This window comes from Pan troglodytes, chromosome X (genome assembly GCF_028858775.2).
Source record: "Pan troglodytes isolate AG18354 chromosome X, NHGRI_mPanTro3-v2.0_pri, whole genome shotgun sequence".
In the NCBI taxonomy this organism is placed as follows: Eukaryota; Metazoa; Chordata; class Mammalia; order Primates; family Hominidae; genus Pan; species Pan troglodytes.
The window spans coordinates 68,633,813-68,659,110 of record NC_072421.2 but is presented as its reverse complement, the minus strand read 5'-3'; the positions used below and the strand labels follow the sequence as shown (position 1 = coordinate 68,659,110).

General features: G+C 39.8%; 1 protein-coding gene, 1 non-coding gene and 1 pseudogene across 3 annotated transcripts in view; 2 read left to right on the top strand and 1 right to left on the bottom strand.

Annotated features, from left to right (window-relative positions):
- Positions 1–25,298, top strand: part of TEX11 (testis expressed 11) — a 381,570-nt gene that overhangs the window by 42,023 nt on the left and 314,249 nt on the right. For both annotated transcript variants that reach the window (XM_016944288.4, XM_054676447.2), the window contains exons 5-7: positions 9,060–9,139; positions 16,657–16,737; positions 16,832–16,951. In XM_016944288.4, coding sequence (XP_016799777.2) covers positions 9,060–9,139; positions 16,657–16,737; positions 16,832–16,951 — 281 coding nt within the window. The remainder of the gene's footprint in view (positions 1–9,059; positions 9,140–16,656; positions 16,738–16,831; positions 16,952–25,298) is intronic.
- LOC100608336 (WASH complex subunit 3-like) lies at positions 12,215–12,822 on the bottom strand (annotated as a pseudogene).
- Positions 23,676–23,891, top strand: LOC112207262 (small nucleolar RNA U3). Its single transcript, XR_002941702.1, has one exon. It is a non-coding gene; the product is annotated as a small nucleolar RNA U3 (small nucleolar RNA).

The window sequence follows — 25,298 nt, the reverse complement described above, 5'->3', positions numbered from 1 at the left end:
CTCTCAAAAAAACAAAAAAAAATTCTACAGGAGATTTATTAGTCATTTATTGAGTGCATTCTCCGTATAGGGTTCTCGTACCATGTTATGGTACATAGTAAATGAAAGGGAAAAGGTAAGATACCAGAACAAAGATACCAATCTTAAATTATGCTTGAGGATTTCGGAAGGAATAGTTTAAAGCTAGATAAACAATAATTTAAAAATTTATAAATGTCAGAGGGTATAACCCCGTGTTTATCTAAAGTCAATTCAATTTCAGGCTGTGGGTAGAGCAGAGTAAAGCGGATGTTCAAAGGTATCAGTCACCAATTATGTAACCAAGATGTTTATAATATAGAGAGGTCAAGAACAGGCTGGTGAGAAGACAAGATGGAGCAACAGCAACAAAGAAAACATCTTTATATGGAAGTAGCATTCTGTTTCAGCCTCAGCTGCCTTTGGCTTGAAGACTTATTGGTGATAACTATAAACAGCTGGATTACGAATGTCAGGATTGGAGCAGACAAAGTTCTTAGACTAAGATATTTCCCACACAAGGACCAGGATATTTCAGGCCAAGAGGGTAATTTTTTTTTTTTTGAGACAGGATCTGGCTCTGTCACCCAGGTTGGAGTGCAGTGGTGCAATATTGACTCACTGCAACCCCTGCCTCCTGGGCTCAGGTCAACCTCCTACCTCAGCTTCCCGAGTAGCTGGGACTACAAGGCATGTGGCATCACACCTTACTAATTTTTGTATTTTTTGTAGATACAGGTTTTGCCATGTTGCTTAGGCTGGTCTGAAACTCCAAGGGAGTAATATTTTTCAAAAAGGTTATGGCCATTTTGAAATGTTGCTATGAAGTTAAGGAAGGTGATCTTTGGGAGTGCAGTTTTAGTAAAGTGGTAAGGACGCAAAACAGATTGTGGACATTTAAGGAGATGAGTGGGTAGCAAGACAGTAGAGCTAGTAGACAGACTTTTCAATTCAAGAAGCTTGTCAATCAAAGGAAGAGGAGAAATGGGATGCAAGCTTGAAGCATAGTGGGGTTAGTTGATTTTTTTTTTCAAGGTAAGGAGATGGGTACGTTTGAAGGTAGAGAAGAAGGAATAAGTTGAGAGGGAGGTACTCAAGATACTTTTAGAAAGGGGCAATAATTGAGAGATCAGAGTCTTTGAAAATACTGAAGGATTAGCAAACTTTGGAACTTTGGAATAAAGAAAGGAAACATTTTCTTTTTCTTTTCTTTATTTTATTTTATTTTATTTTATTTTACTTTAAGTTCTGGGATACGTGTGCAGAACACGCAGGCTTGTTACATAGGTATACATGTGCCATGGTGATTTGCTGCACCTATCAACCTGTCATCTAGGTTTTAAGCCCCGCATGCATTAGGTATTCGTCCTAATGCTCTCCCTCCCTTTGCCCCCACCCGCTGACAGGCCCGGGTATGTGATGTTCCCCTCCCTTGTCCATGTGTTCTCATTATTCAACTCCCACTTATGAGTGAGAACATTTAGTGTTTGGTTTTCCGTTTCTGTGTTAGTTTGCTGACAGTGATGGTTTCCAGTTTCATCCATGTCCCCGCAAAGGACATGCACTCATTCTTTTGTATGTCTGCATAGTATTCCATGGTGTATATGTGCCACATTTTCTTTATCCAGTCTATCATTGATGAGCATTTGGGTTGGTTCCAAGTCTTTGCTATTGTAAATAGTGCTGCAATAAACATGCGTGTGCCTGTGTCTTTATAGAAGAATGATTTATAATCCTTTGGGTGTATACTCAGTAATGGGATTGCTGGGTCGAAATGGTATTTCTGGTTCTAGAAACCAGAGGAATCGCCACATTGTCTTCTACAATGGTTGAACTAATTTACACTCCCACCAACAGTGTAAAAGCATTCCTATTTCTCCGCATCCTCACCAGCATCTCTTGTTTCTGACTTTTTAATGATCAGCATTCTAACTGGAGTGAGATGGTACCTCATTGTGGTTTTCATTTGCATTTCTCTAATGACCAGTGATGATGAGCTTTTTTTATATGTTTTTTTTGGCCTCAAAAATGTCTTCTTTTGAGAAGTGGCTGTTCATATCCTTCGCCTACTTTTTGATGGGGTTGTTTGTTTTTTTCTTGTAAATTTGTTTAAGTTCCTTGTAGATTCTGGATATTAGACCTTTGTCAGACGGATAGATGGCAAAAATTTTCTCCCATTCTGTAGGTTGCCTGTTCACCCTGACGATAGTTTCTTTTCCTGTGCAGAAGCTCTTTAGTTTAATTAGATCCCATTTTTCAATTTTGGCTTTTGCTGCAATTGCTTTTGGTGTTTTAGTCATGAAGTCTTTGCCCATGCCCATGTCTTGAATGGTATTGCCTACATTTTCTTCTAGGGTTTTTATGGTTTTAGGTCTTATGTTTAAGTCTTTAATCCATGTTGAGTTAATTTTTTTATAAGGTGTAAGGAAAGGATCCAGTTTCTGTTTTCTGCATATGGCTAGCCAGTTTTCCCAACACATTTATTAAATAGGGAATCCTTCCCCCATTGCTTTTTTTTTTGTCAAGTTTGTTGAAGATCGGATGGTTGTAGATGGGTGGTGTTATTTCTGAAGCCTCTGTTCTGTTCCATTGGTGTATATATATTTGTTTTGGTACCAGTATCATGCTGTTTTGGTTACTGTAGCCTTGTAGTATAGTTTGAAGTCAGGTAGTGTGATGCCTCCAGTTTTGTTCTTTTTGCTTAGGATTGTCTTGGCTACACGGGCTCCTTTTTGGTTCCATATGAAATTTAAAGTAGTTTTTTCTAGTTCTGTGAAGAAAGTCAGTGGTAGCTTGATGGGAATAGCATTGAATCTATAAATTACTTTGGGCAGTATGGCCATTTTCACGATATTAATCTTTCCTATCCATGAGCATGGAATTTTTTTCCATTTGTTTGTGTCCTCGCTTATTTCCTTGAGCAGTGGTTTGTAGTTCTCCTTGAAGAGATCCTTCACATTCCTTGTAAGTTGCATTCCTAGGTATTTTATTCTCTGTGTAGCAGTTGTGAATGGGAGTTCACTCATGATTTGGCTGTCTGCTTGTCTATTATTGGTGTATGGGAATGCTTGTGATTTTTACATATTGATTTTGTATCCTGAGACTTTGCTGAAGTTGCTTATCAGCTTAAGGAGTTTTGGGGCTGAGACGATGGTATTGTCTAAATATACAATTATGTCATCTGCAAACACAGACAATTTGACTTCCTCTCTTCCTAATTGAATACGCTTTATTTCTTTCTCTTGCCTGATTGCCCTGGCCAGAACTTTCAATACTGTGTTGAATGGGAGTAGTGAGAGAGGGCATCCTTGTCTTGTGCCAGTTTTCCACAGGAAAGCTTCCAGCTTTTGCCCATTCAGTATGATATTGGCTATGGGTTTGTCATAAATAGCTCTTATTATTTTGAGATATGAGAGTTTTTAGCATGAAATGGTTTTGAATTTTATTGAAGGCCTTTTCTGCATCTATTGAGATAATCATGTGGTTTTTGTCATTGGTTCTGTTTATGCGACGGATTACGTTTACTGATTTGCCTATGTTGAACCAGCCTTGCATCCCAGGGATGAAGCTGACTTGATCGTGGTAGATAAGCTTTTTGATGTGCTGCTGGATTCGATTTGCCAGTATTTTATTGAGGATTTTCGCATTGATGTTCATCAGGGATATTGGCCTGAAATTTTCTTTTCTGTTGTGTCTCTGCCAGGTTTTGGTATCAGGATGATGCTGGCCTCATAAAATCAGTTAGGGAGGAGTCCCTTTTTTTCTATTGATTGGAATAGTTTCAGAAGGAATGGTACCAGCCCCTCTTTGTACCTCTGGTAGGATTCAGCTGTGAATCTGTCTGGTCCTGGGATTTTTTTTTTTTTGGTTGGTAGGCTATTAATTACTGTCTCAATTTCAGAACTTGTTAGTGGTCTATTCAGGGATTCGACATCTTCTGGTTTTGTCTTGGGAGAGTGTATGCGTCCAGGAATTTATCCATTTCTTCTAGATTTTCTAGTTTATTTGTGTGTAGGTGTTTATAGTATTCTCTGATGGTAGTCTGTATTTCTGTGGGATCAGTGGTGATAGCCCCTTTATCATTTTTATTGTCTAATTGATTCTTCTCTCTTTTCTACTTTATTAATCTGGTTAGCGGTGTATCTATTTGCTTAATCTTTTCAGAAAATCAGCTCCTGGATTCATTGATTTTTTTGAAGGGTTTTTTGTGTCTCTGTCTCCTTCAGTTCTGCTCTTATCTTAGTTATTTCTTGTCTTCTGGTGGCTTTTGAATTTGTTTGCTCTTGCTTCTCTAGTTCTTTTAATTGTGATGTTCGGGTGTTGATTTCAGATCTTTCCAGCTTTCCGATGTGGGCATTTAGTGCTGTAAATTTCCCACTTAACACTGCTTTAGCTGTGTCCCAGAGATTCTGGTATGTTGTCTCTTTGTTCTCATTGGTTTCAAAGAACTTCACTATTTCTGCCTTAATTTCGTTATTTACCCAGTAGTCATTCAGGAACAGGTTGTTCAATTTCCATGTAGTTGTGCGGTTTTGAGTGAGTTTCTTAATCCTGAGTTCTAATTTGATTGCACTGTGTTCTGAGAGACTGTTTTGATTTCCGTTCTTTTGCATTTGCTGAGGAGTGTTTTACTTCCAATTATGTGGTCGATTTTAGAATAAGTGCTATATGGTGCTGAGAAGAATGTATATTCTGTTGATTTGAGGTGGAGAGTTCTGTAGATGTCTATTAGGTCTGCTTTCTCCAGAGCTGAGTTCAAGTCCTGAATATCCTTGTTAATTTTCTGTCTTGTTGATCTGTCTAATATTGACAGTGGGGTGTTAAAACCTCCCGCTATTATTGTGTGGGAGTTTAAGTCTCTTTGTAGGTCTCTAAGAACTTGCTTTATGAATCTGGGTGCCCCTGTATTGGGTGCATATATATTTAGGATAGTTAGCTCTTCTTGTTGAATTGATCCCTTTACCATTATGTAATGCCCTTCTTTGTCTCTTTTGATCTTTGTTGGTTTAAAGTGTGTTTTATCAGACTAGGATTGCAACCCCTGCTTTTTTTGTTTTCCATTTGCTTGGTAGATCTTCATCCGTTTATTTTGAGCCTATGTGTGTCTCTGTGTGTGAGATGGTTCTCCTGAATACAGCACACTGATGGGTCTTGACTCTTTATCCAATTTGCCGGTCTGTGTCTTTTAATTGGAGCATTTAGCCCATTTACATTTAAGGTTAATATTGTTATATGTGAATTTGATCCTGTCATCATGATGCTAGCTGGTTATTTTGCTCGTTAATTGATGCAGTTTCTTCATAGTGCCATTGGTCTTTATTTTTTGGTATGTTTTTGCCGCGGCTGTTACTGGTTTTTCCTTTCCATATTTAGTGCTTCCTTCAGGAGCTCTTGTAAGGCAGGCCTGGTGGTCACAAAATCCAACAGCATTTGCTTGTTTGGAAATCTCTTTTGCTCGTGAAGCTTATTTTGGCTGGATATGAAATTCTGGGTTGAAAATTCGTTTCTTTTCTTTTCTTTTTTTTTTTTTTTTTGAGATGGCATCTCGCTCTGTCACCCAGGCTGGAGTGCAGTGGCATGATCTCGGCTCACTGCAACCTCTGCCTCCCGGGTTTGAGTGATTCTTCTGCCTCAGCCTCCCGAGTAGCTGAGACTACAGGTGTGTGCCACCATGCCCAGCTAATTTTTTTTTTGTATTTTTAGTATAGAAAGGGTTTCACTGTATTCGCCAGGCTGGTCTCGAACTCCTGACCTTGTGATCCGCCCACCTCGGCCTCCCAAAGTGCTGGGATTACAGGTGTGAGCCACTGCACCCCGCTGAAAATTCTTTTCTTTAAAAATGTTGAATATTGGCCCCCACTGTCTTCTGGCTTGTAGGATTTCTACAGAGATCCACTGTTATTCTGATGGGCTTCCCTTTGTGGGTAACCTGACCTTTCTCTCTGGCTGCCCTTAATATGTTTTCCTTCATTTCAACCTTGGAGAATCTGATGATTATGTGTCTTGGGGTTGCTCTTCTTGAGGAGTATCTTAGTGGTGTTCTCCATATTTCCTGAAGTTGAATGTTGGCTTGCCTTGCCAGGTTGGGGAAGTTCTCCTGGATAATATCCTGAATTGTGTTTTTCAGCTTGGTTCCATTCTCCCTGTCACTTTCAGGTACACCAATCAATCATACGTTTGGTCTTTTCACATAGTCCCATATTTCTTGGAGGCTTTGTTTGTTCCTTTTCACTCTTTTTTCTCTAATCTTGTCTTCACGCCTTATTTCAGTAAGTTGGTCTTCAACGGTCTTCAATCTCTGACATCCTTTCTTCGCTTGATTGATTTGGCTGTTGATACGTGTGTATGCTTCACGAAGTTCTCCTGCTGTTTTTCAGCTGATCAGTTCATTTATGCTCCTCTCTAAACTGGTTATTCTAGTTAGCAGTTCCTGTAACCTTTTATCAAGGTTCTTAGCTTCCTTGCATTGGGTAGAACATGCTCCTTTAGCTCAGAGGAATTTGTTATACCCACCTTCTGGAGCCTACTTCTGTCAATTTGTCAAACTCATTCTCCGTGCAGTTTTGTGCCCTTGCTGGAGAGGAGTTGCGATCATTTTGAGGGGAAGAGGCATTCTGGTTTTTGGAATTTTCAGCATTTTTGCACTGGTTTTTCCTCATCTTCGTGGATTTATCTACCTTTTTGATCTTTGAGGCTGATGATCTTTGGATGGGGTTTTTGTGTGGGGGTCCTTTTTGTTGATGTTGATGTTGTTGCTTTCCATTTGTTAGTTTTTCTTCTAAGAGTCAGGCCCCTCTTCTGCAGGTCTGCTGCAGTTTGCTGGAGGTCCACTCCAGACCCTGTTCACCTGGTCATCACTAGTGGAGGCTGCAGAACAGCAAAGATTGCTGCCTGCTCCTTCCTCTGGAAACTTTGTCCCAGCGGGGCACCAGCCTAATGCCAGCTGGAGCTTTTCTGTATGAGGTTTTTCTCGACCCCTGTTGGGAGGTCTCTCCCAGTCAGGAGGCACGGGGGTCAGGGACCCACTTGAGGAGGCAGAGTCTGTCCCTTGGCAGAGCTTGAGTGCTGTGCTGGGAGGATCCTCCTTGTTAGGATCAGCTGCTCTCTTCAGAGCCGGCAGGCAGGAAAGTTTAAGTTCACTGAAGCTGTGCCCACAGACGCCCCTTCCCCCAGGTGCTGTCTCCCAGGGTGATGGGAGTTGTATCTATAAGCCCCTGACTGGGGCTGCTACCTTTCTTTCAGAGATGCCCTGCCCAGTGAGGAGGAATCTAGAGAGGCAGTCTGGCCACGGCAGCTTTGTCGCACTGTGTTGAGTTCTGCCCAGTCCGAACTTCCCCTCTTCTTCTTTTTTTTTTTTTTTTTTGAGTTGGAGTTGTGTTCTTATTGCCCAGGCTGGAATGCAATGGCATGATCTCAACTCACTGCAACTTCCGCCTCCCAGGTTGAAGAGACTTTCCTGCCTCAGTCTCTCTAGTAGCTGGGATTACAGGTATGCACCACCACTCCCAGCTAATTTTTTTTTTTTTTTTTTTTTGTATTTTTACTAGAGATGTGGTTACACCATGTTGGTCAGGCTGGTCTTGAACTCCTGAGCTCAGGTGATTTACCCACCTCAGCCTCTTAAAGTGTTGGGATTACAGGTGTGAGCCACCATGCCCAGCCAAAAAGAAACATTTTCAAAAATTTTCAAAACTGGAAATTCAAGTCAGTATAAATATATGATTAGTAATTATTTTACCAAAAGTGTTTTTTAGAATGAATTAATTTTGTTAAGTGATGAATAAATTTTACACTTTATGATGGGCAATACAAATCTGACCATTTCAATTACCCTGTAATTTCCGCTAGACAAATCTCTTTTTCAAAGGACTATTAATTAGAAGTGGTGTTAGCATAGGTAGAATGGCTGCTGACATCTAACATAAAGGTGACTAGTTCATTTATTTGTGAAGCTGTTTTTTAAAACTTGAATATGTTTTATGCTGAAATAAACTAGAGAAATAAAGAGGTTATAATTATTCAAACTTCCCTATTTTCAGGGAAAATGAGTTATATAATGAAGTAGTCTGTATTTTCTAAATTATACTTTAAGAACTGTTATGACATCTACAGAAAAGAATATGTTTAGGCCAGGTGTGGTGGCTCACACCTATAATCCCAGCACTTTGGGAGGCTGAGGTGGGAGGATTGCTTGAGCCCAGGAATTTGAGGCTGCAGTGAGCTATGATCATGCCACTGTATTCTAGCTTGGGTGAGTGACAGAGCGAGACCCCCTCTCTACAGAAAAAAATATATATATATTTAGAAAGTTTCACATTTTAGGAGAGAAATCGAAAACTATTCTGATGTCCAGAGATTTTGTCAGATGTTGAACAGCTTTAGATCAATTGAATTTAGAATTATTTTTCTGTTAACATGGTATACACAAGAGCATCATGTGGAATCAGGTATTTTTAGTGAGTCTTTGGGACTTAAGACCTTAAGAAATTAAAATTTAAGTATTAAATATCTCTCTGGGCCGGTTGTGGTGGCTCACACCTGTAATCCCAGCACTTTGGGAGGCCGAGGCTGGTGGATCACCTGAGGTCAGGAGTTCAAGACCAGCCTGGTCAACGTGGTGAGTCCCCGTCTCTACTAAAAATACAAAAATTAGCTGGGCGTGGTGGCGCATGCCTGTAATCCCAGCTACTCGGGAGGCTGAGGCAGGGGAATCACTGGAACCCGGGAGGTGGAGGCTGTAGTGAGCCAAGATCATGCGTCACTGCACTCCATCCTGGGCGACAGAGTGAGATTCCATCTCAAAAATAAATAAATAAATAAATAAATAAATAAATAAATCTCTTACTGAAACATTCAGTAAATGATTCATTTAATAAGCTTTAGGTCATTTACTTTTGAAAATTGATTTTTTTAAAAGGCCTTTACAATTTTTATTTTTAATAACAACAAAACTGGCTTCCTTCAATTGTCTTTTCTCTTTGGTGTATATAAAAGGAGAATGAATGTTTTGTGTTTATCATTGTCTAATTACTGTTTTGCAGTACATTATGTTGCTTGCAAGTTGCTGAGTATGTGTGAAGCCTCATTTGCCTCAGAACAAAGTATTCAACGACTGATTACGGTAAGTCTTAATTTAGGAGAAAGTGGAGATGAAATGAGATGGTTGTTACTTCTATGAAAATGGTAAAAGTTAGTGTGAAACTGGAAGGGGGTTGAATCTTTTAGTGCTATCCTTTTTTGATGGTGTTCCTTTTCAGTGTTCCTTTTATAATGGTATATTTACTACGCTAAAGTTCTCAGAATACTGTAGTAATTACGGTGGTTCAGTGAACCAAATACTGAACTTATAATTCTGGGTTGATGATTTATTTTTTACTTTTCTCATCTCTAACTTGATAGAGTAACTGTTTCTTCATCTAAGGGAATGGTAATACTTAGTTCTAAATGAGTTTTTCAAATGAAAAATTTGAAGCACTAAGTAAATAAGGAAAAGGGTACAGGATTTGAAGTCTCAAGACCTAGGTTAGGTCTGCCGCTTACTAGCTATGTGACATTGGAAGATTACTTAGTTTTCTCTTTTGTAAAATGAAAATAGTAATATCTACCTTAGAGTGTTATAGAGTTAAAATTAGAGTTTTTGTGAAAAATGCTTTGTAAACTATAAAATATATGTGTAAATACATAGTGGTAGAATTTGTCCATGTAAAATGCTATGACAACAGTCTGATAAATCCTGTATCATATATAATATGATAAAACTGAGTTGAATGCAGGGTTCACCTTGTGTGTTTTCCTTCTTTCAAAGATTGTAGCCACTCCAATGCCTTCACACAGTTATATTTTGTCCAGCTTTTAGGGTTGTTTAGAGTGGGACAGTCAGTTTGAATTGAGCTATTCCATCATGGCTGAAAGTGGAAGTCTTCCTCTTGCATTTCTGTTACTTAAAAGATTTTTTCCTTATAATTTTTATTTTGAGAGGGAGTCACCCTGGCTGGAATGCAGTGGTGTGATCTGGGCTCGCTGCAACCTCCATCTCCTGGGTTCAAGCAATTCTCCTGCCTCAGCCTCCTGAGTAGCTGGGATTACAGGCATGCGCCACCACACCTAGCTAATTTTTGTATTTTTAGTAGAGACAGGGTTTCACCATGTTGGTCAGGCTGGTCTTGAACTCCTGATCTCAGGTGATCTGCTCACCTTGGCCTCCCAAAGTGCTGGGATTACAGCCATGAGCCACTGCGCCTGGCCTAAAAGATTAATTTTTTAAACATTTATTTCCACCCCCCAAAATACAAATGTATGTTTATGTAAAATTAAATTGTTCAGAAAAGTAATTAAAGTAATAAAAAGTGATTTTCTGCTCCATCTACCTGTTCTGTCTCTTTTTTTTTTTTTTGGACAGGATCTCACTCTGTTGCCCAGGCTGGAGTGCAGTGGTGTGTTCTCGGCTCACTGCAGCCTCCACCTCTCAGGTTCAAGCAGTTCTCCTGCCTCAGCTTCCCGAGTAACTGGGATTACAGGTGTTTGCCACCATGCCCAGCTAATTTTTTTTTTTTTAAGTAGAGACAGGGTTTCACCATGTTGGCCAGGCTGGTCTCGAACTCCTGACCTCAAGTGATCCACCCGCCCCGGCCTCCCAAAGTGCTGGGATTACAGGAGTGAGCCACCACACCCAGCCCTATCTGTTCTCTTGCTCCTTAGAGGCAAATACATTTTTTTAGTGGAAAAATATTTTTCCCAGTGTTTTAAAATATTTTATTATGTAAAAAAGCTCAAACATATATAAAACAGGTAAGACAGTACAATGATTCCCTCCATTTACCCATCACTCAGTTAGAGTAATCATCAACTCATGGCCACTCTTGTTTCTTCTATATCTCCTCAAATAGCAAACTCCTGGCCCCACTGGATTATTTTTATTATTTTTTATTTTTTTGAGATAGAGTCTCGCTCTGTCACTCAGGCTGGAGTGCAGTGGCACGATCTCAGCTCACTGTAACCCCTGCGTCCTGGGTTCAAGTGATTCTCCTGCCTCAGCCTCCTGAGTAGCTGGGATTACAGGCGCCCACCACCACACCCAGCTAATTTTTGTATTTTTAGTAGAGATGGGGTTTCACCATGTTGGCCAGGCTGGTCACGAACTCCTGAGCTCAGGTGATCCGCCCACCTTGGCCTCCCAAAGTTCTGGGATTACAGGCATGAGCCACCGCGCCTGGCCAACCCACTGGATTATTTTCAAGCAAATTCAACATGTATAATTTTGCCCATAAATATTTCAGTGTGTGTTTCTAAAAGACAATGTATTTTTTTTCAGCTTGTAAATGCTTAATTTTTTTAAACATAGAGGATGCTTGGTGGTGTATATGTGGCCATTTGATGTTTTTATGACTAAGAGAGTTCAATCTCTTATAGAATGTAAATGTACCCCTACACATTTATTTATTTATTTATTTTCTATTTTTTCCATAAATTATTGGGGTACAGGTAGTATTTGGTTATGTAAGTTCTTCTTCTTCTTTTTTTTTTTCTTGAGATGGAGTCTCACTCTGTCGCCCAGGCTGGAGTGCAGTGGCATGATCTTGGCTCACTGCAACCTCTGCCACCTGGGTTCAAGCAATTCTCCTGCCTCAGCCTCCTGAGAAGCTGGGATTACAGGCCACTGCACCCAGCTAATTTTTGTATTTTTAGTAGAGACGGAGTTTTACCATCTTGGCCAGGCTGGTCTTGAACTCCTGACCTCGTGATCTACCTACCTTGGCCTCCCAAAGTGCTGGGATTACAGGTGTGAGCCACTGCATCTGGCCATGAGTAAGTTCTTTAGTGGTGATTAGTGAGATTTTGGTGCACCCATCACCCAAGCAGTATATAAGGCATCATATTTGTAGTCTTTTATCCCTTGCCCCCCTCCCACTCTTCCCTCCAAATTCCCAAAGTCCATTGTATCATTTTTATGTCTTTGCATCCTCGTAGCTTAGCTCCCACATGTCAGTGAGAACATACGATGTTTGATTTTCCATTCCTGAGTTACTTCACTTAGAATAATAGTCTCCAATCTCATCCAGGTCACTGCAAATTCTGTTAATTCATTCCTTTTTATGGCTGCATAGTATTCAGTTATATATATATACCACAGTTTTTTTATCCACTTGTTGATTGATGGGCATTTGGGTTGGTTCCACGATTTTGCAATACACATGCACATGTAATTCTTATCAAAATTAAGCTTAGTCACTAAAAGAAGATTCGCTATCTGAACTTTGTTCTGCAGGATTTTCACTTTTGCCATCAGGCACTGGAGCATCTGACCTCTCAAGAAGATCTGGGTCTAGTCCTTCTGATATCATTTTTCTTATTGCCATCACTGGTACACTCACTTGAACCATTTTGAGATATATGACATATCTTGAATCTTTAGCTACAGTTAAGATATTTCCTGCTGATACTTAACTTTCCTGTGGTCCAGAGTCTTATGTACTGTCCTGCTGTGATTACTCTGAGGTGACTTCAGAATGTGATCCATTTGTGACACTAGTGGCACTTGAAGGAGATACTTCAAATGTGACATCATCTAGGCCTGGTATAGATGACAACTTTGCATCTACAGTATTGAGAATTGTTTCAATTTGCTGGATACCAAGATAAAGGTTTGCCAGTTTCTCCTCACTAAATGTAGAAGAGCGATTGAGGCACTATACAGTGTGCACCACATTTTGGTTTAGAAAAGCCACCATTCTTTTCTGCTGAATAGCTGGCACCTTGATCAAGTCTACGCCTGACTCCCATGAGAGGAAGCCCATCTATATCCATCTCCTCAGGAGGCAGGGGACCCAGGACTCACCCATGAACTCCTCCCAAATGGGGCCTGCCCAACCCTGTAATCGTGTCCCAGTGCTTCCCCACGTCCCCCAAGACAATGTATTTTTATATTCAACAAACCCAGTTCACTTTACCACACCTGATAAAACCTAACAAAGATTTCCCCAAATCAAATATCTAGTCCTCCCACCCCCTCTCCAATTGGTTTCTTAAAATCAGGACCAAAGATAATCCATACTTTGTATTTTGTTAATATGTCTGTTTTAATGAAACTACATGTTTTCTTCTCTTTTTTTTAAAAAAAAATCTGTTGAACGGATTTATTTGTTGAAGAAATGAGGTTGTCCTATAGAGTTTTCTAAATTCTGGGTTCTGGTGCTTCTTCATGGTGTCACTTAATAGTCCATCGTTTCCTTTAACCCTCGTTTTCTGTAAACTGATAATTAGATCTAGAAGCTTGTTCTGATACAGGTTTGATTTTTGTCAGAATAATTTATAGACAGTATGTTTCTGAATCCTTGGATTCAACCAATCATGGATTGAAAATATTACCAAAAAAGTCTTAAAAAGATAACAATACAATAAAAAATAATACAAATAAAAATACAGTATAACAACTATTCACATAGCATTTATATTGTATTAAATCATCTAGAGATGATTTATAGTACATGGGAAGATGTGTATAGGTTATATGCAAATATTACGCCATTTCATGTAAGAGATTATATAATGTATTTTTATATTTCAAAATATAAAATATTTTAAAATATATGTACAAAATTTATATAAAATATGTGTTTATAAGCAGACAAATATATACTCATATCTCCCCTCATTCCACCATTTTCTTAGATAAATGGTAACAGTCCATATATACTCTTCTTCACCTGATTTTTTTCCCCTCATTTAACATTATATCCTAGGGATTACTCCATAGAAATATATAGAGATATTCCTTATTTTTAATAGCTGTATTTCAATTGCTGTATGTACCTTATTATGTTCAACCAGCCTCCCTTGATGGACATTTGGGTGCTGCAATGAATTGCCTTGTGCCTATGTCTTTGCCACTTCTAAGGCTATTACTATAACCATTTCTGTTTTCACTCTCATGGTTCCCTCTATGTATCTTAGTCATATGCTTGTATCACTGTATTGGTTTGCTAGGGCTGCCATAACACAATATCACAGGTTGGTTGGCTTAAACAACAGATATTTATTGTCCCACAGTTTTGGAGGCTAGAAGTTCAAGATTAAGGTGTCAGCAAGTTTGATTTCTTCTGAGTACTCTTTCCTTGGCTTGCAGATATCCGCCTTCTTGCTGTGTCCTCTCACATGGCCTTTCCTCTGTGTGTGCTCATTTTTCGTGCCCATTTGTGTGTCCAAATTTCCTCTGGTTATAAAGATACCAGTCAGATGAGATTAGGGCCCGCCCTAATGGCCTCATTTTAATGCAATCACTTCTTAAAGCCCCTATCTGCAAATACAGTTACATTCTGAGGTGTTGGAGGTTAGGGCTACAGTGTAGGACTTTAAAGGGACATAATTCTGCTTGTAACAATAACTAATTCTTTTTTTTTTTTTTTTGAGACAGAGTCTCACTCTATTGCCCAAGCTGGAGTGCAGTGGCATGATCTCAGCTCACTACAACCTCCACCTTCTGGGCTCAAGTGATTCTTGTGCCTCAGTCTCCTGAGTAGCTGGGGCTACAGGCATGCACCACCACGCCCAGCTAATTTTTTGTATTTTTAGTAGAGATGGGGTTTTGCCATATTGCCCAGGCTGGTCTCAAACTACTGAGCTCAGGCTTTCCACCTGCCTCGGCCTCTCAAAGTGCTAGGGTTACAGGCGTGAGCCACCATGTCTGGCCAATAACTAATTATTGATTTATCAGCTTTATTTATGATCTATTTATTTGCTATTATGATGGATGAGGATTTAACTCATATCATGTTACCTCCCCATCCCCTCTCAATTTTTGTTAGTTATATTATACTATTTTAAATTTATCTGTTGGCTGTCTTTTAAAACTTAATTATATATATTTTTATATACACACATATAATTTTTTGTATATATTTCAAAAGTATACTTTTTATTGAGACAGGGTCTTGCTCTGTCACCCAGGCTAGAGTGCAATGGCGCGATCTTGGCTCACTGCAACCTTGGCACCCCGGGCTCAAGCAATCCTCCCATCTCAGCCTCCCAAGTAGCTGGGACCACAGGTGTGCACCACCATGCCCAGCTAATTTTTTGTATTTTTAGCACAGATGGGGGTCTCACCGTGTTGCCCAGGCTGGTCTCGAACTCCTGAGTTTAAGAAATCCGTCCACCTCGGCCTCCCAAAGTGCTGGGATTACAGGCATGAGCCACGGCGCCTGGCCTAAAATAACATATACTTTTTTTTTTTTTTTTGAAACAGGGTCTTGCCTGTTGCCCAGGCTGGAGTGCAGTGGCGTGATCATGGCTCACTGCAGCCTTCACCTCCCAGGCTCAAGCAATCTTCCTGCCTCAGCCTCCCTAATAGCTGAGACCACAGGTGTGCACCACCATGCCCAATGAATTTTTAAATTTTTTGTAGAGACAGGGTCTTGCTATGTTATGTTGCTCAGGCCGGTCTTGAATTCCTGTCCTGAAGTCATCCTTTCACCTCAGCCTCACAAACTGCTAAGATTACAGGCGTGAGCCACACCATGCTCAGCCCTAAGTCATATATTTAAACTTTTCTTTCTTTTTTTTTTTAAATCAAATTTGGAGTTTATCTCTTTACTTGCTACTTTGTGAGGTTATTTCCATTCTTTCTATCTCTCTTTCCCTTTAACCTTCCACCTTCTGTCAACCTCTAACATTTGCATTTTGGGCTTTGTTGATCCCTAATAATGAAAACTGAAAAGGCATGTTATTGATTGTGACTATTATTTAACTCTGTGGATTATAATTTGGTATCTCTGTATGTTTCCATCTGCTAGCTCTCTCAATTCTATTTTCTCAGTTATTCTGTTTGTTGAGTGTGATGTCCTTTCATGGCATTGGTTTCCCTCAATTGTTTGGTAATTCTTGCTCATATTTGATTTGAAATTCTGTGATGATCTTCTATGAATATTGTGTCACACTGTGTACTATAACCTGAATCCAGTGACTGATGAAGAGGTAGGACTGGATGTTTTTCATTAACCTGTGTTGTCAGCTACCTAGAACTCTGTTTCTGTCCAGCCAAAGTAATTGTACTCTCTGTTCCTTTCTGGAGAGGAGGGAGGAAGATACCTTTCTTGGGGAGGCCTACTGCCTGATGTTCCTACTGTTCGCATCCAGGGCTGTTTCCACATTTTGCATTTTTGTACATGTTGGGATATCTACCAGTTACAATACTGTGAGCTCCTTCAGTGAGACTGGAATATAAAGGTACTTAATAAACATTTGTTGGATTAATCCAAATTTTATTGCAGATGGAATTAAAAACTAGAACCCCAGTAGTCTAATGCTTATCATATGCCTTTCTTCAAGTATGTGAAGCATTAAGTTTTCAGAACTTTCTCTTCCTATCTAAGTTACTTCAACGTTTTCTTTTAATATTTCCTCAGAAGATGTGTTTTTAAGTCTATTAATTTTTGCTATTATTTTTGTCTTTATGACCATTTCTTTTAAATTGTGGAGTTCAAAGTAGAACACAGAACTCTAACAAATGCTAACTGTTGCTTTTTGTTTTCTGTGAGTTATAAGACTGAATATGGACAGAGGATTCAATATTTTCTCCAATATTCCCCAACCAATTTGGGGGAGGTATGAATTTTTAAAAATTATTTTCTAATTTCTCTCTTCTAGATGAATATGAGAATAGGAAGAGAATGGTTGGATGCTGGAAATTTTCTAATCGCTGATGAATGTTTTCAAGCTGCTGTGGCCGTAAGTTACCATTGACTTTTAGCTGAGGCAATTATTAGTAGTAACATCTGTGGTTATTCTCATTGTTACATTGTACTGTGGGTTTATTTTCCAGAGTCTGGAGCAATTATACGTCAAATTAATTCAAAGGAGCTCCCCTGAGGCTGACTTGACCACGGAGAAGATTACTGTTGAGAGTGACCACTTCAGAGTGCTTTCTTACCAAGCAGAGTCAGTAGGTATCGTGGGCACCAGGGTCTCCCAGTGGGGCATTTTCCATATGTAAAAGTAAAAGTGATGATATATAGCCTATTGGAAGAAAGTCAGATGTCACTGGCCTTTTATAGGATATTAATTTGACCTTTTTATCTCTGTTATATCTGAAGGTGATGTTACTAATGCTGATTGGAATCTATGGGGTGGCTAAGGGTGAGAAGACTGATATACAGCTAAACATCATTTTCACCCCCTGCATGTAACATCTGTCATTTATTTATGGCAGCAATCCCTACTTGAAACACCTGTCTCTGTGACTCTCTCTTACATTCACAGTCTGCCTAAAATATTTGCCTGAAAAGAGCCTTCTCATTTGCAGTTGTTCTGAGTTGTCTATTGATGCTTTCTAAAAGTCTGCTGAGATCACACACTGTTTAAAGTTATACTTTACCTCTGTTTATCTTGTGGGTTTCCTCCTTTTGCCATCATACACTTAGGTGTGCATTTGAGCTATGATGAGTTTGCTTTCTGTTATTACACAATTCTGGAAATGAAAAATCCCCAGCTGGGCATGGTGGCTCGTGCCTGTAATCCCAGCACTTTGGGAGCCTGAAGCGGAAAGATTGCTTGAGCCCAGGAATTGGTGACCAACCTGGGCAGCATAGTAAGACCCCCATCTCTACCAAAAAATAAAAGTAAAAAATTAGCCAGGCTTGGTGGTGTGCACCTGTAGTTCCAGCTACTAGGGAGTCTGAGGCAGAAGGATTCCTTGAACCCAGGTGACAGTGAGCTATGATTGTGCCACTGCACTCCAGCCTGGGTGACAGAGCTAGACTGTGTCTCAAAAAACAAACAAACAAAACAACAATGAAAAAGAAAAGTCCCCTTTTTTATTTTTTAACATATTTACTGAGATATAATTCATATACTATAAAATTCACCCATTTACACTGTGTAATTCAGTAATTTAGTATATTCACAGAATTGTGCAATATTCACCACAAGCTAAGTTTAAAACATGTTTGTCACCCCAAAAAGAAATCCCCATCAGCATTAGCAGTCATTCCTCATTGCTTCTGACCCTAGCTCTAGCAACCGTGAATTTATTTTCTGTTTCTATAGATATGCCTATTTTGGACATTTCATATTAATATAATCATGCAATAAGTGGTCTTTTGTGATTAGCTTCTTTCACTTAGCAAAATTGTTTTCAAGGTTCATCAGTGTTGTTGCATGTTTCGCTGTATGAATATGCCATGTTTTGTTTATCCATTCATCTATTGATGAACATTTGAGTGGTTTCCAATTTTTGTCTATTGTGAATAATTCTAATGTGAACATTCATTTACTCTGTGTGTGTGTGTGTGTGTGTGTGTATGTTTTTAATTTTCTTTGGTATATAACTAGGGGTGGAATTGTTGGGTAGCATGGTAACTCTAAGTCTGTGTTTAACCTTTTGAGAAACTGCCAGAATGTTTTCCATAGTGGCTGAACTATTTTATTACACTTCCCCCAGTAGTATATGAGGGCTCCACCTTCTCTACATCTAAAGGTTTTATAGTTTTAGCACTTACACTTAGATCTGTGGTCCATTTTACATAAATTTTCAGGTATAATGTGAAGTAGTGGTCTAACTTCATTCTTTTGCATGTGGCTATTCAATTGTCCCAGTACCATTTGTTGAGAAGACTATTCTTTCCCCATATTGAATGACCTTAGCACCTTTGTCAAAAATCAATTTATCATAAGTGTGAGGGTTTACTTCTGGACTCTTGATTCTATTCCATTTATCTGTATATCTAGCCTTATGCTGGTACCACACTTGTCTTGATTACTGTAGCTATGTAGTAAGTTTCGAAATTGGGAATTGCAAGTCCTCCAGTTTTGTTCTTTTTAAAGAGTGTTTGGACTTTTCTGGGTCCCTTACATTTCCATATGAATGTTAGGATCAGCTTTTCAATTGGTGTACAGAAGCCAGCTGGAATTTTGATAGGGATAGCATTGAATTTATACAACAATTTGGGGGATATTGTTATCATAAGAATATTGTGTTCTGATCCATGAACATGGGATGTCTTTTCATTTATTTAGGTTTTGTTTAATTTTCTCTCATTTATTTATTTTTATCTTTTTTTTGTAGAGACAAGGTTTTGCTATGTTGCCCAGGCTGGTATCAAACTCCTGGCCTCAAGCAGTCCTCTCACCTTGGCCTCTCAAAGTGCTGGGATTACAGGTGTGAGCCACCATGCCTGGCCAGACCTATGTGTGGTATTTTTGTTGTTGTTTTAGAGACAGGATCTTGCTTTGTTGCCCAGGCTGGAGTAATGTGGCCCAATCATAGCTCACTGCAGCCTCAACCTCCTGGGCTCAAGGGATCCTCCTCCCTCAGCCTCCCGAGTAGGTAAGACTATGGGTGTATGCCACTGTGCCTGGCTAATTAAATAAACATTTTTTTTTTTTTTGTAGAGGGAGGGTTTTACTATGTTGTCTAGGCTGATCTTGAACTCCTGGGCTCAAGTGATTCTCCCACCTTGCCCTCCCAAAGTGCTGGAATTACAGGCATGAACCACTGCGACTGGCCAGACCTATGTGTTTCAATTGTCCACAAGCTCAAACTTAAATCAGTGATGTGACGTAACTGCAAAAAAAGCTAGCACAGTCCTAGGCTATGTTAATAGATACATAGTGTCCTCATCTAGGTAGTTAATTCACATTTTGAATATTGTGATAACTTCTAGGCATCACATTTTAAAATCACTGGGTTGGTGTACAAAATATATGAAAAATATTTGGAGAATATAGTGATGTTTGTCTCAGAAAAAGAAGACAGTAGGAATGATAGCTCTCTTTGAATATTTTAAGGACTATTGTATTAAAAAGGAATTAAACTCCACAGGATGGAATGAAGAACAATGGGTAGAAATTATAGGAAGACAGATTTTGGCTTAATATAAGGAGTAGCCTTTTATCAGTGATAGTAATCCTATAATGGAATAGCTTTCCTGCAAGATTTTAAATCTGTTTTCACTGGAAATTTGTAAGCAAAGGTGTGAATATCCTAAGAATTATACATTGCAGAAGGAATTCCTTCATTTGGTAGGAAATTTGACTACTATGACCCTTAAGTCCCTTTTAACACCAAGATCCTATGATTTCAGAAAGTCTTGTAGCATTTGTTCAGTTTGGTGGATGTTGATATCTAAATGGCATCTTTATATAGCTGGTTAAAAGTGTTAGTTGTTATAATCAGTAATGAGAACTATATAATTCTTGACTTTGATAAGTGATGACATCTTCAGAAGTTGTGGTGAAGGCTAATTCCTTTTGCTCTAAGTTAATTTTTCATTTCTAAGACATTCGCACCATTAGAGTTTATGAGTTTTGTTGATATTTGCTTGGGAGAAGACATCTTTAAAATGGCGGTTAATAGCGGTGTTTGATAATGAGTTTTCTCTGTCCTAATAAAGCTCCTGAGAGGCCTTATCTTTCTCTAGGCATCTACCATTTAACCAGTTAGATAATTGCTTTATTATTTATTAAATTATTCAACAGACAAGGAATATCTTCTATGAACAGACTACTATGCTAGGTTTTGTGGAATAATGCAAATAATCACATATCCTATCCTCAAGGATTATAGTTTAATTGGTGAGATAAAGGATGCATATGCAAGATAGAAAAAATTTGGTACTATAATAGTTGTACAGATAAGTGATCTACATGCAGTGTTCAGTGCTATGTGTGAGTGGAGATGTAATATATGGTCATTTTCCTTAAGAAAATTATAAGCTAGTTTGAGAGATAGGTCATGAATACATTTTCTAAAACTGGAAAAAGGAAAATATTAAGTGCCAAATGAATGACTTAGGTTAGGTGGGACACAGACTTTGTCTAAAGTGGTCACATGACCTTCCTAACAATTGTTAACATTTTATTTTTCCTCAATCCCTATATCCACTTGCAAGGTGAAGGATACTTTTCTGTGTATGCATGTGCCAGATTACCCTTCTGTAATCTTTTAGAATTGTAAAAATAACTATAGATCTTGGTGTTTCTCCTAATTCCCCATTTCCCTTGGTTACTGGCAATGCCTCTTTCTGCAGTGTGCATCATCTGCAGATGCAAGGGTCGTATGTTTTGCTTCTGCTCCCTCCCCTATTTAAAGTAGGACCACTTGTAGAAGCTGACAGGGTCACACTGAGGAAGGGGCTATGAGTTTACCTATAAAGACTATGATGGAGGCTATCCTGGAGATACAAGCCAAGTGAAAGCCAGCTTTCTCTATTATATCAAGGACTTTGGTTCACCATCTTTCCTAGTAGTTGAAAAAGTAGTAATGTAAAAAAATTAATCTGCATTGTCAGCTTCTAGCATAGTACGTAGCATATAATATATATTATGTAAATGTGTGTGGTACAGATGAATCTGCTCTCCCCCTATTATTCCTTTCTGATCTTTTTGCACCCCCCATCCTATCAAAAGAGTGATCAGTAGTATGTAAAATGTGAAAGACTGAAAAACACCAGTACAGGCAAGTGCTACAAGAGTGTAGAAAAGTGGGGAGATTATTGTGGACTGGGTTGTAGAAGACACACAGGATTTAGAGCATGATTTGAACTTTGAAGGAAGAAACAGACTTAGGAAAGTGGGGAAGAGGGCACAGAATATTCCAGGCAGAGCAAAGTCATATAGGCAGAAATGTGCATGCCATGTTTAAGGAACAGTGCGACCAGTTTATCTGAAGGAAAGTATTTTGCAAGGGCACAATGAGTGCTAAGTCTGGAGAAATAAGTAGGGCCAGGTTGAGAAAGCCCAAATATACCTCTTTGAAAAAATACTTTTGATATTTTCCTAAAGGTACTGGGGTGATTGAAAGTGTTTAGGAAGAGGTTTGGTGGCACCTAGTGAAGAGTAACCTGTAATTGTGTTTAGAATTGATTGAAAAGTGAACAGAATCAAGGCATAGTGTAAGCATGAACTGGTGAAAGCCTGGACTATAGTAGTACCAATGAGAATGGGAAAGAAGGGACAGATACAGGAGACATATAAAGGAAGCAGTCATTTATGCTCAGTGAGAAGGACTTGAACCATTGAATCTTTGGAGGCGGGAAAGGGAGGATAATAAAGCCTGTTCATTCCACAAACATTTGCATGTTGTTGGGAGGTGGGAGAGTGTAGTCGAAAGTAGAGCAAACACTGCTAGGCATGGTGGCTCACACCTGTAATCCCAGCACTTTGGGAGGCCAAGGTGGGAGGATCATTTGAGGTCAGGAGTTCAAGACCAGCATGGGCAACATAGCTAGACCCTATCTCTGTGAGAAAAGAAAAAAAATTAGCCAGGCATGGTGGCACATGCCTGTGGTCTCAGCTACATGGGAGGCTGAAACAGGAGGATCACAGATTGAGGCTGCAGTGAGCCATGATTACACCATGGCACTCCAGCCTGGGTGATAGAGTGAATCCCTGTCTTTAAAAAATTAAATTTAATTACATTAAAATTTCAAAAAGCAGAGCAAACGAAAAAGAAGGAATACCAGAGATGAAAGAGGACTAGAACAGTGTGGGTCATCCACGAGAAGAGAGTTTGGAGAAAAGGATGATCAACAGTGGCCAGTGCTTCAGAGAAATAAAAGAAAATGAGGTCGGAATAAACGCCATTGGACCTGACGTTTAGGAAGATGATAGTGACCATAGAAAGCAGTTTCAGTAGTAAGGTGTCTTAGTTCATTTTGTATTGCTATAATGGCATACTTGAGGCTGGGTAATTTATAAAGAAAAGATTTATTCTTGCTCACGGTTCTGCACACTGTACCAAGCATATGCCAGCATCTGCTTCTGGCCAGGGACTTCAGTAAGCTTCCAATCATGCCAAAAGTCGAAGGGGAGCAGGCATGTCACATGACAAGAGAGGGAAAAAGAGATACAGGGGAGGGTGATACCAGACTCTTTCGAACAATGCCATCTTAGAGGAACTACTAGAGCAAGAACTCACTGTTACTGTGGGGAGGGAGCCAAGTCATTCATGAGAGATCTGACTCCATGTCCTAAACACCTCCCACTGGGCCTTACCTCCAAAATTGGGGCATCACATCTCTTTCTTTCTTCCTTTTTTTTTTGAGACAGAGTCTTGCTCTGTTGCCTAGGTTGTAGTGCAGTGGCGTGATCTCAGCTCACTGAAATCTCTGCCTCCTGGGTTCAAGCTATTCTCATGCCTCAGCCTCCAGAGTAGCTGGGATTACAGTCACATGCCACCACGCCCGGCTAATTTTTGTATTTTTAGTAGAGACAGGGTTTCGCCATGTTGGCCAGGCTGGCCTTGAACTCCTCGCCTCAAGCAATCCACCCACCTTGGCCTCCCAAACTGCTGGGATTACAGGCGTGAGCGACCATGCCTGACCTGGGGCATCACATTTCAACATGAGATTTGGAAGGGACAAATATTCCAACTATATCATAAGATAATAGTAGAAAATAGACTGTAAGGGTTTAAGGACTGAATGGGTGGCGAGGCAATGGAAGAAGTTATGGTGGGAGGTTCTGGGAGGTCAAAACTATTTTATAATAATTCTAAAACATTATTTGCCTATTTTTTGCTGTTTTAGCATTTGCTCTGGTGATGCAAAGCAATGATGGGTAAGATTGCTGGCACTTCAACATGAATCAGGTAGTGGCACTAGCATACAGACTAGTCATCTTTTTATTCATCACTGCTATACTCTTACTTTAAGAAGAATGCCAGTCTTAAGACTATACTTTCAGGGATCATTTCTATAGTTTGTTACTAGAGAAGTTTCTCTGAACGTGTATAGCACTGAAAACCACAAAGAAGAGGTGCAGCATTATCTCCTAAGTGTAAAGCCGGCTCTTGATGTTGCTTTGCTGCAACTGCCATTTGCCATTGATGATCGTTCTTTTCTTCCTTTGGGAGACTGGGAAGGAAAGGATGCAATCTGAGTGGTTTTCATTTAAAAAATAAATAAATAAAAAGGATGCCAGTTTTACACAAAACCATCCTTGATAAGCGAGTAAAGATGATTAATTTTATTAAATCTTGGGCCCTTGAACACATATCATTTTAATATGTGTGATGAAAAGGGAAACACTCATATAGCACTTTTGTTGCATATCGAAGTGTGATGGTTATCTGGAGGAGAGGCTCTTAAGTGATTGTTTAATTTGTGAGCCGAATTAACTATTTTGTGTGTGCGTGTGTGTTGGAGTCTTGCTCTGTCACCCAGGCTGGAATGCAATGGCACAATCTTGGCTCACTGCAAACTCCACCTCCTGGGTTCAAGCGATTCTCCTGCCTCAGCCTCCCGAGTAGCTGGGACTACAGGTGCGCATCACCATGCCTGGCTAATTTTTGTATTTTTAGTAGAGACGGAATTTTGCCATGTTGGCCAGGCGGGTCTCGAACTCCTGACCTCAGGTGATCTGCCCACTTCAGCCTCCCAAAGTGCTGGGATTATGGGCGTGAGCCAGTGTGCCCTGCCTGGATTAACTATTTTTAATTTCAAGAATGACTGACACATAAACTTGGCTATTTAGCAGATGTTTTCATAAAAATGAATGAAGTGGGCCAGGCGCAGTGGCCCCTGCCTGTAATCCCATCACTTTGGGAGGCCGAGGCGGGTGGATCGCCTGAGGTCAGGAGTTCAAGACCAGCCTGGCCAAAATGGTAAAACCCCGTCTCTAATAAAAATATAAACGTGGGCTGGGCATGGTGTCAGGTGCCTGTAATTTCAGCTCCTTGGGAGACTGAGGCAGGAGAATCGCTTGAATCCGGGAGACAGAGGTTGCAGTGAGCAGAGATGATGCCACTGCACTTCAGCCTGGGTGACAGTGAGATTCCCTCTCAAAAGTAAAAGATAAAATAAAATGAACCAAGTGAATAGGACTCTATTGTGTATATGTACCATTTTGCATTCTTCATCCATTCATCTGTTGATGGACACTTAGGTTAGCATGTGACTTCTGGGAAAACAATTGACAGTATTTTTTGCCAGTGAAAAAGTTTGAGCTTTTAGGTAAAAACTGAAATTTTAGAAAATGTGTACTTCTACCATGAGCTTGGTAGCTTCTAAATACTTAGTCTTTTTTTTTTTGAGACAGTCTCATTCTGCCACACAGGTTGGAGTGCAGTGGCACAGTCTCAGCTCACTGCAGCCTCTGCCTCCCGGGTTCAAGCGGTTCTCATGCCTCAGCCTCCCAAGTAGCTGGGATTACAGGCGCACACCACCACTGCTGGCTTTTTTGTTTTGTTTTGTTTTGGTATTTCTAGTAGAGATGGGGGTTTCCCCATGTTGGCCAGGCCGGTCTCGAGCTCCTGGCCTCAAGTTATCCACCTGCCTTGGCCTCCCAAAGTG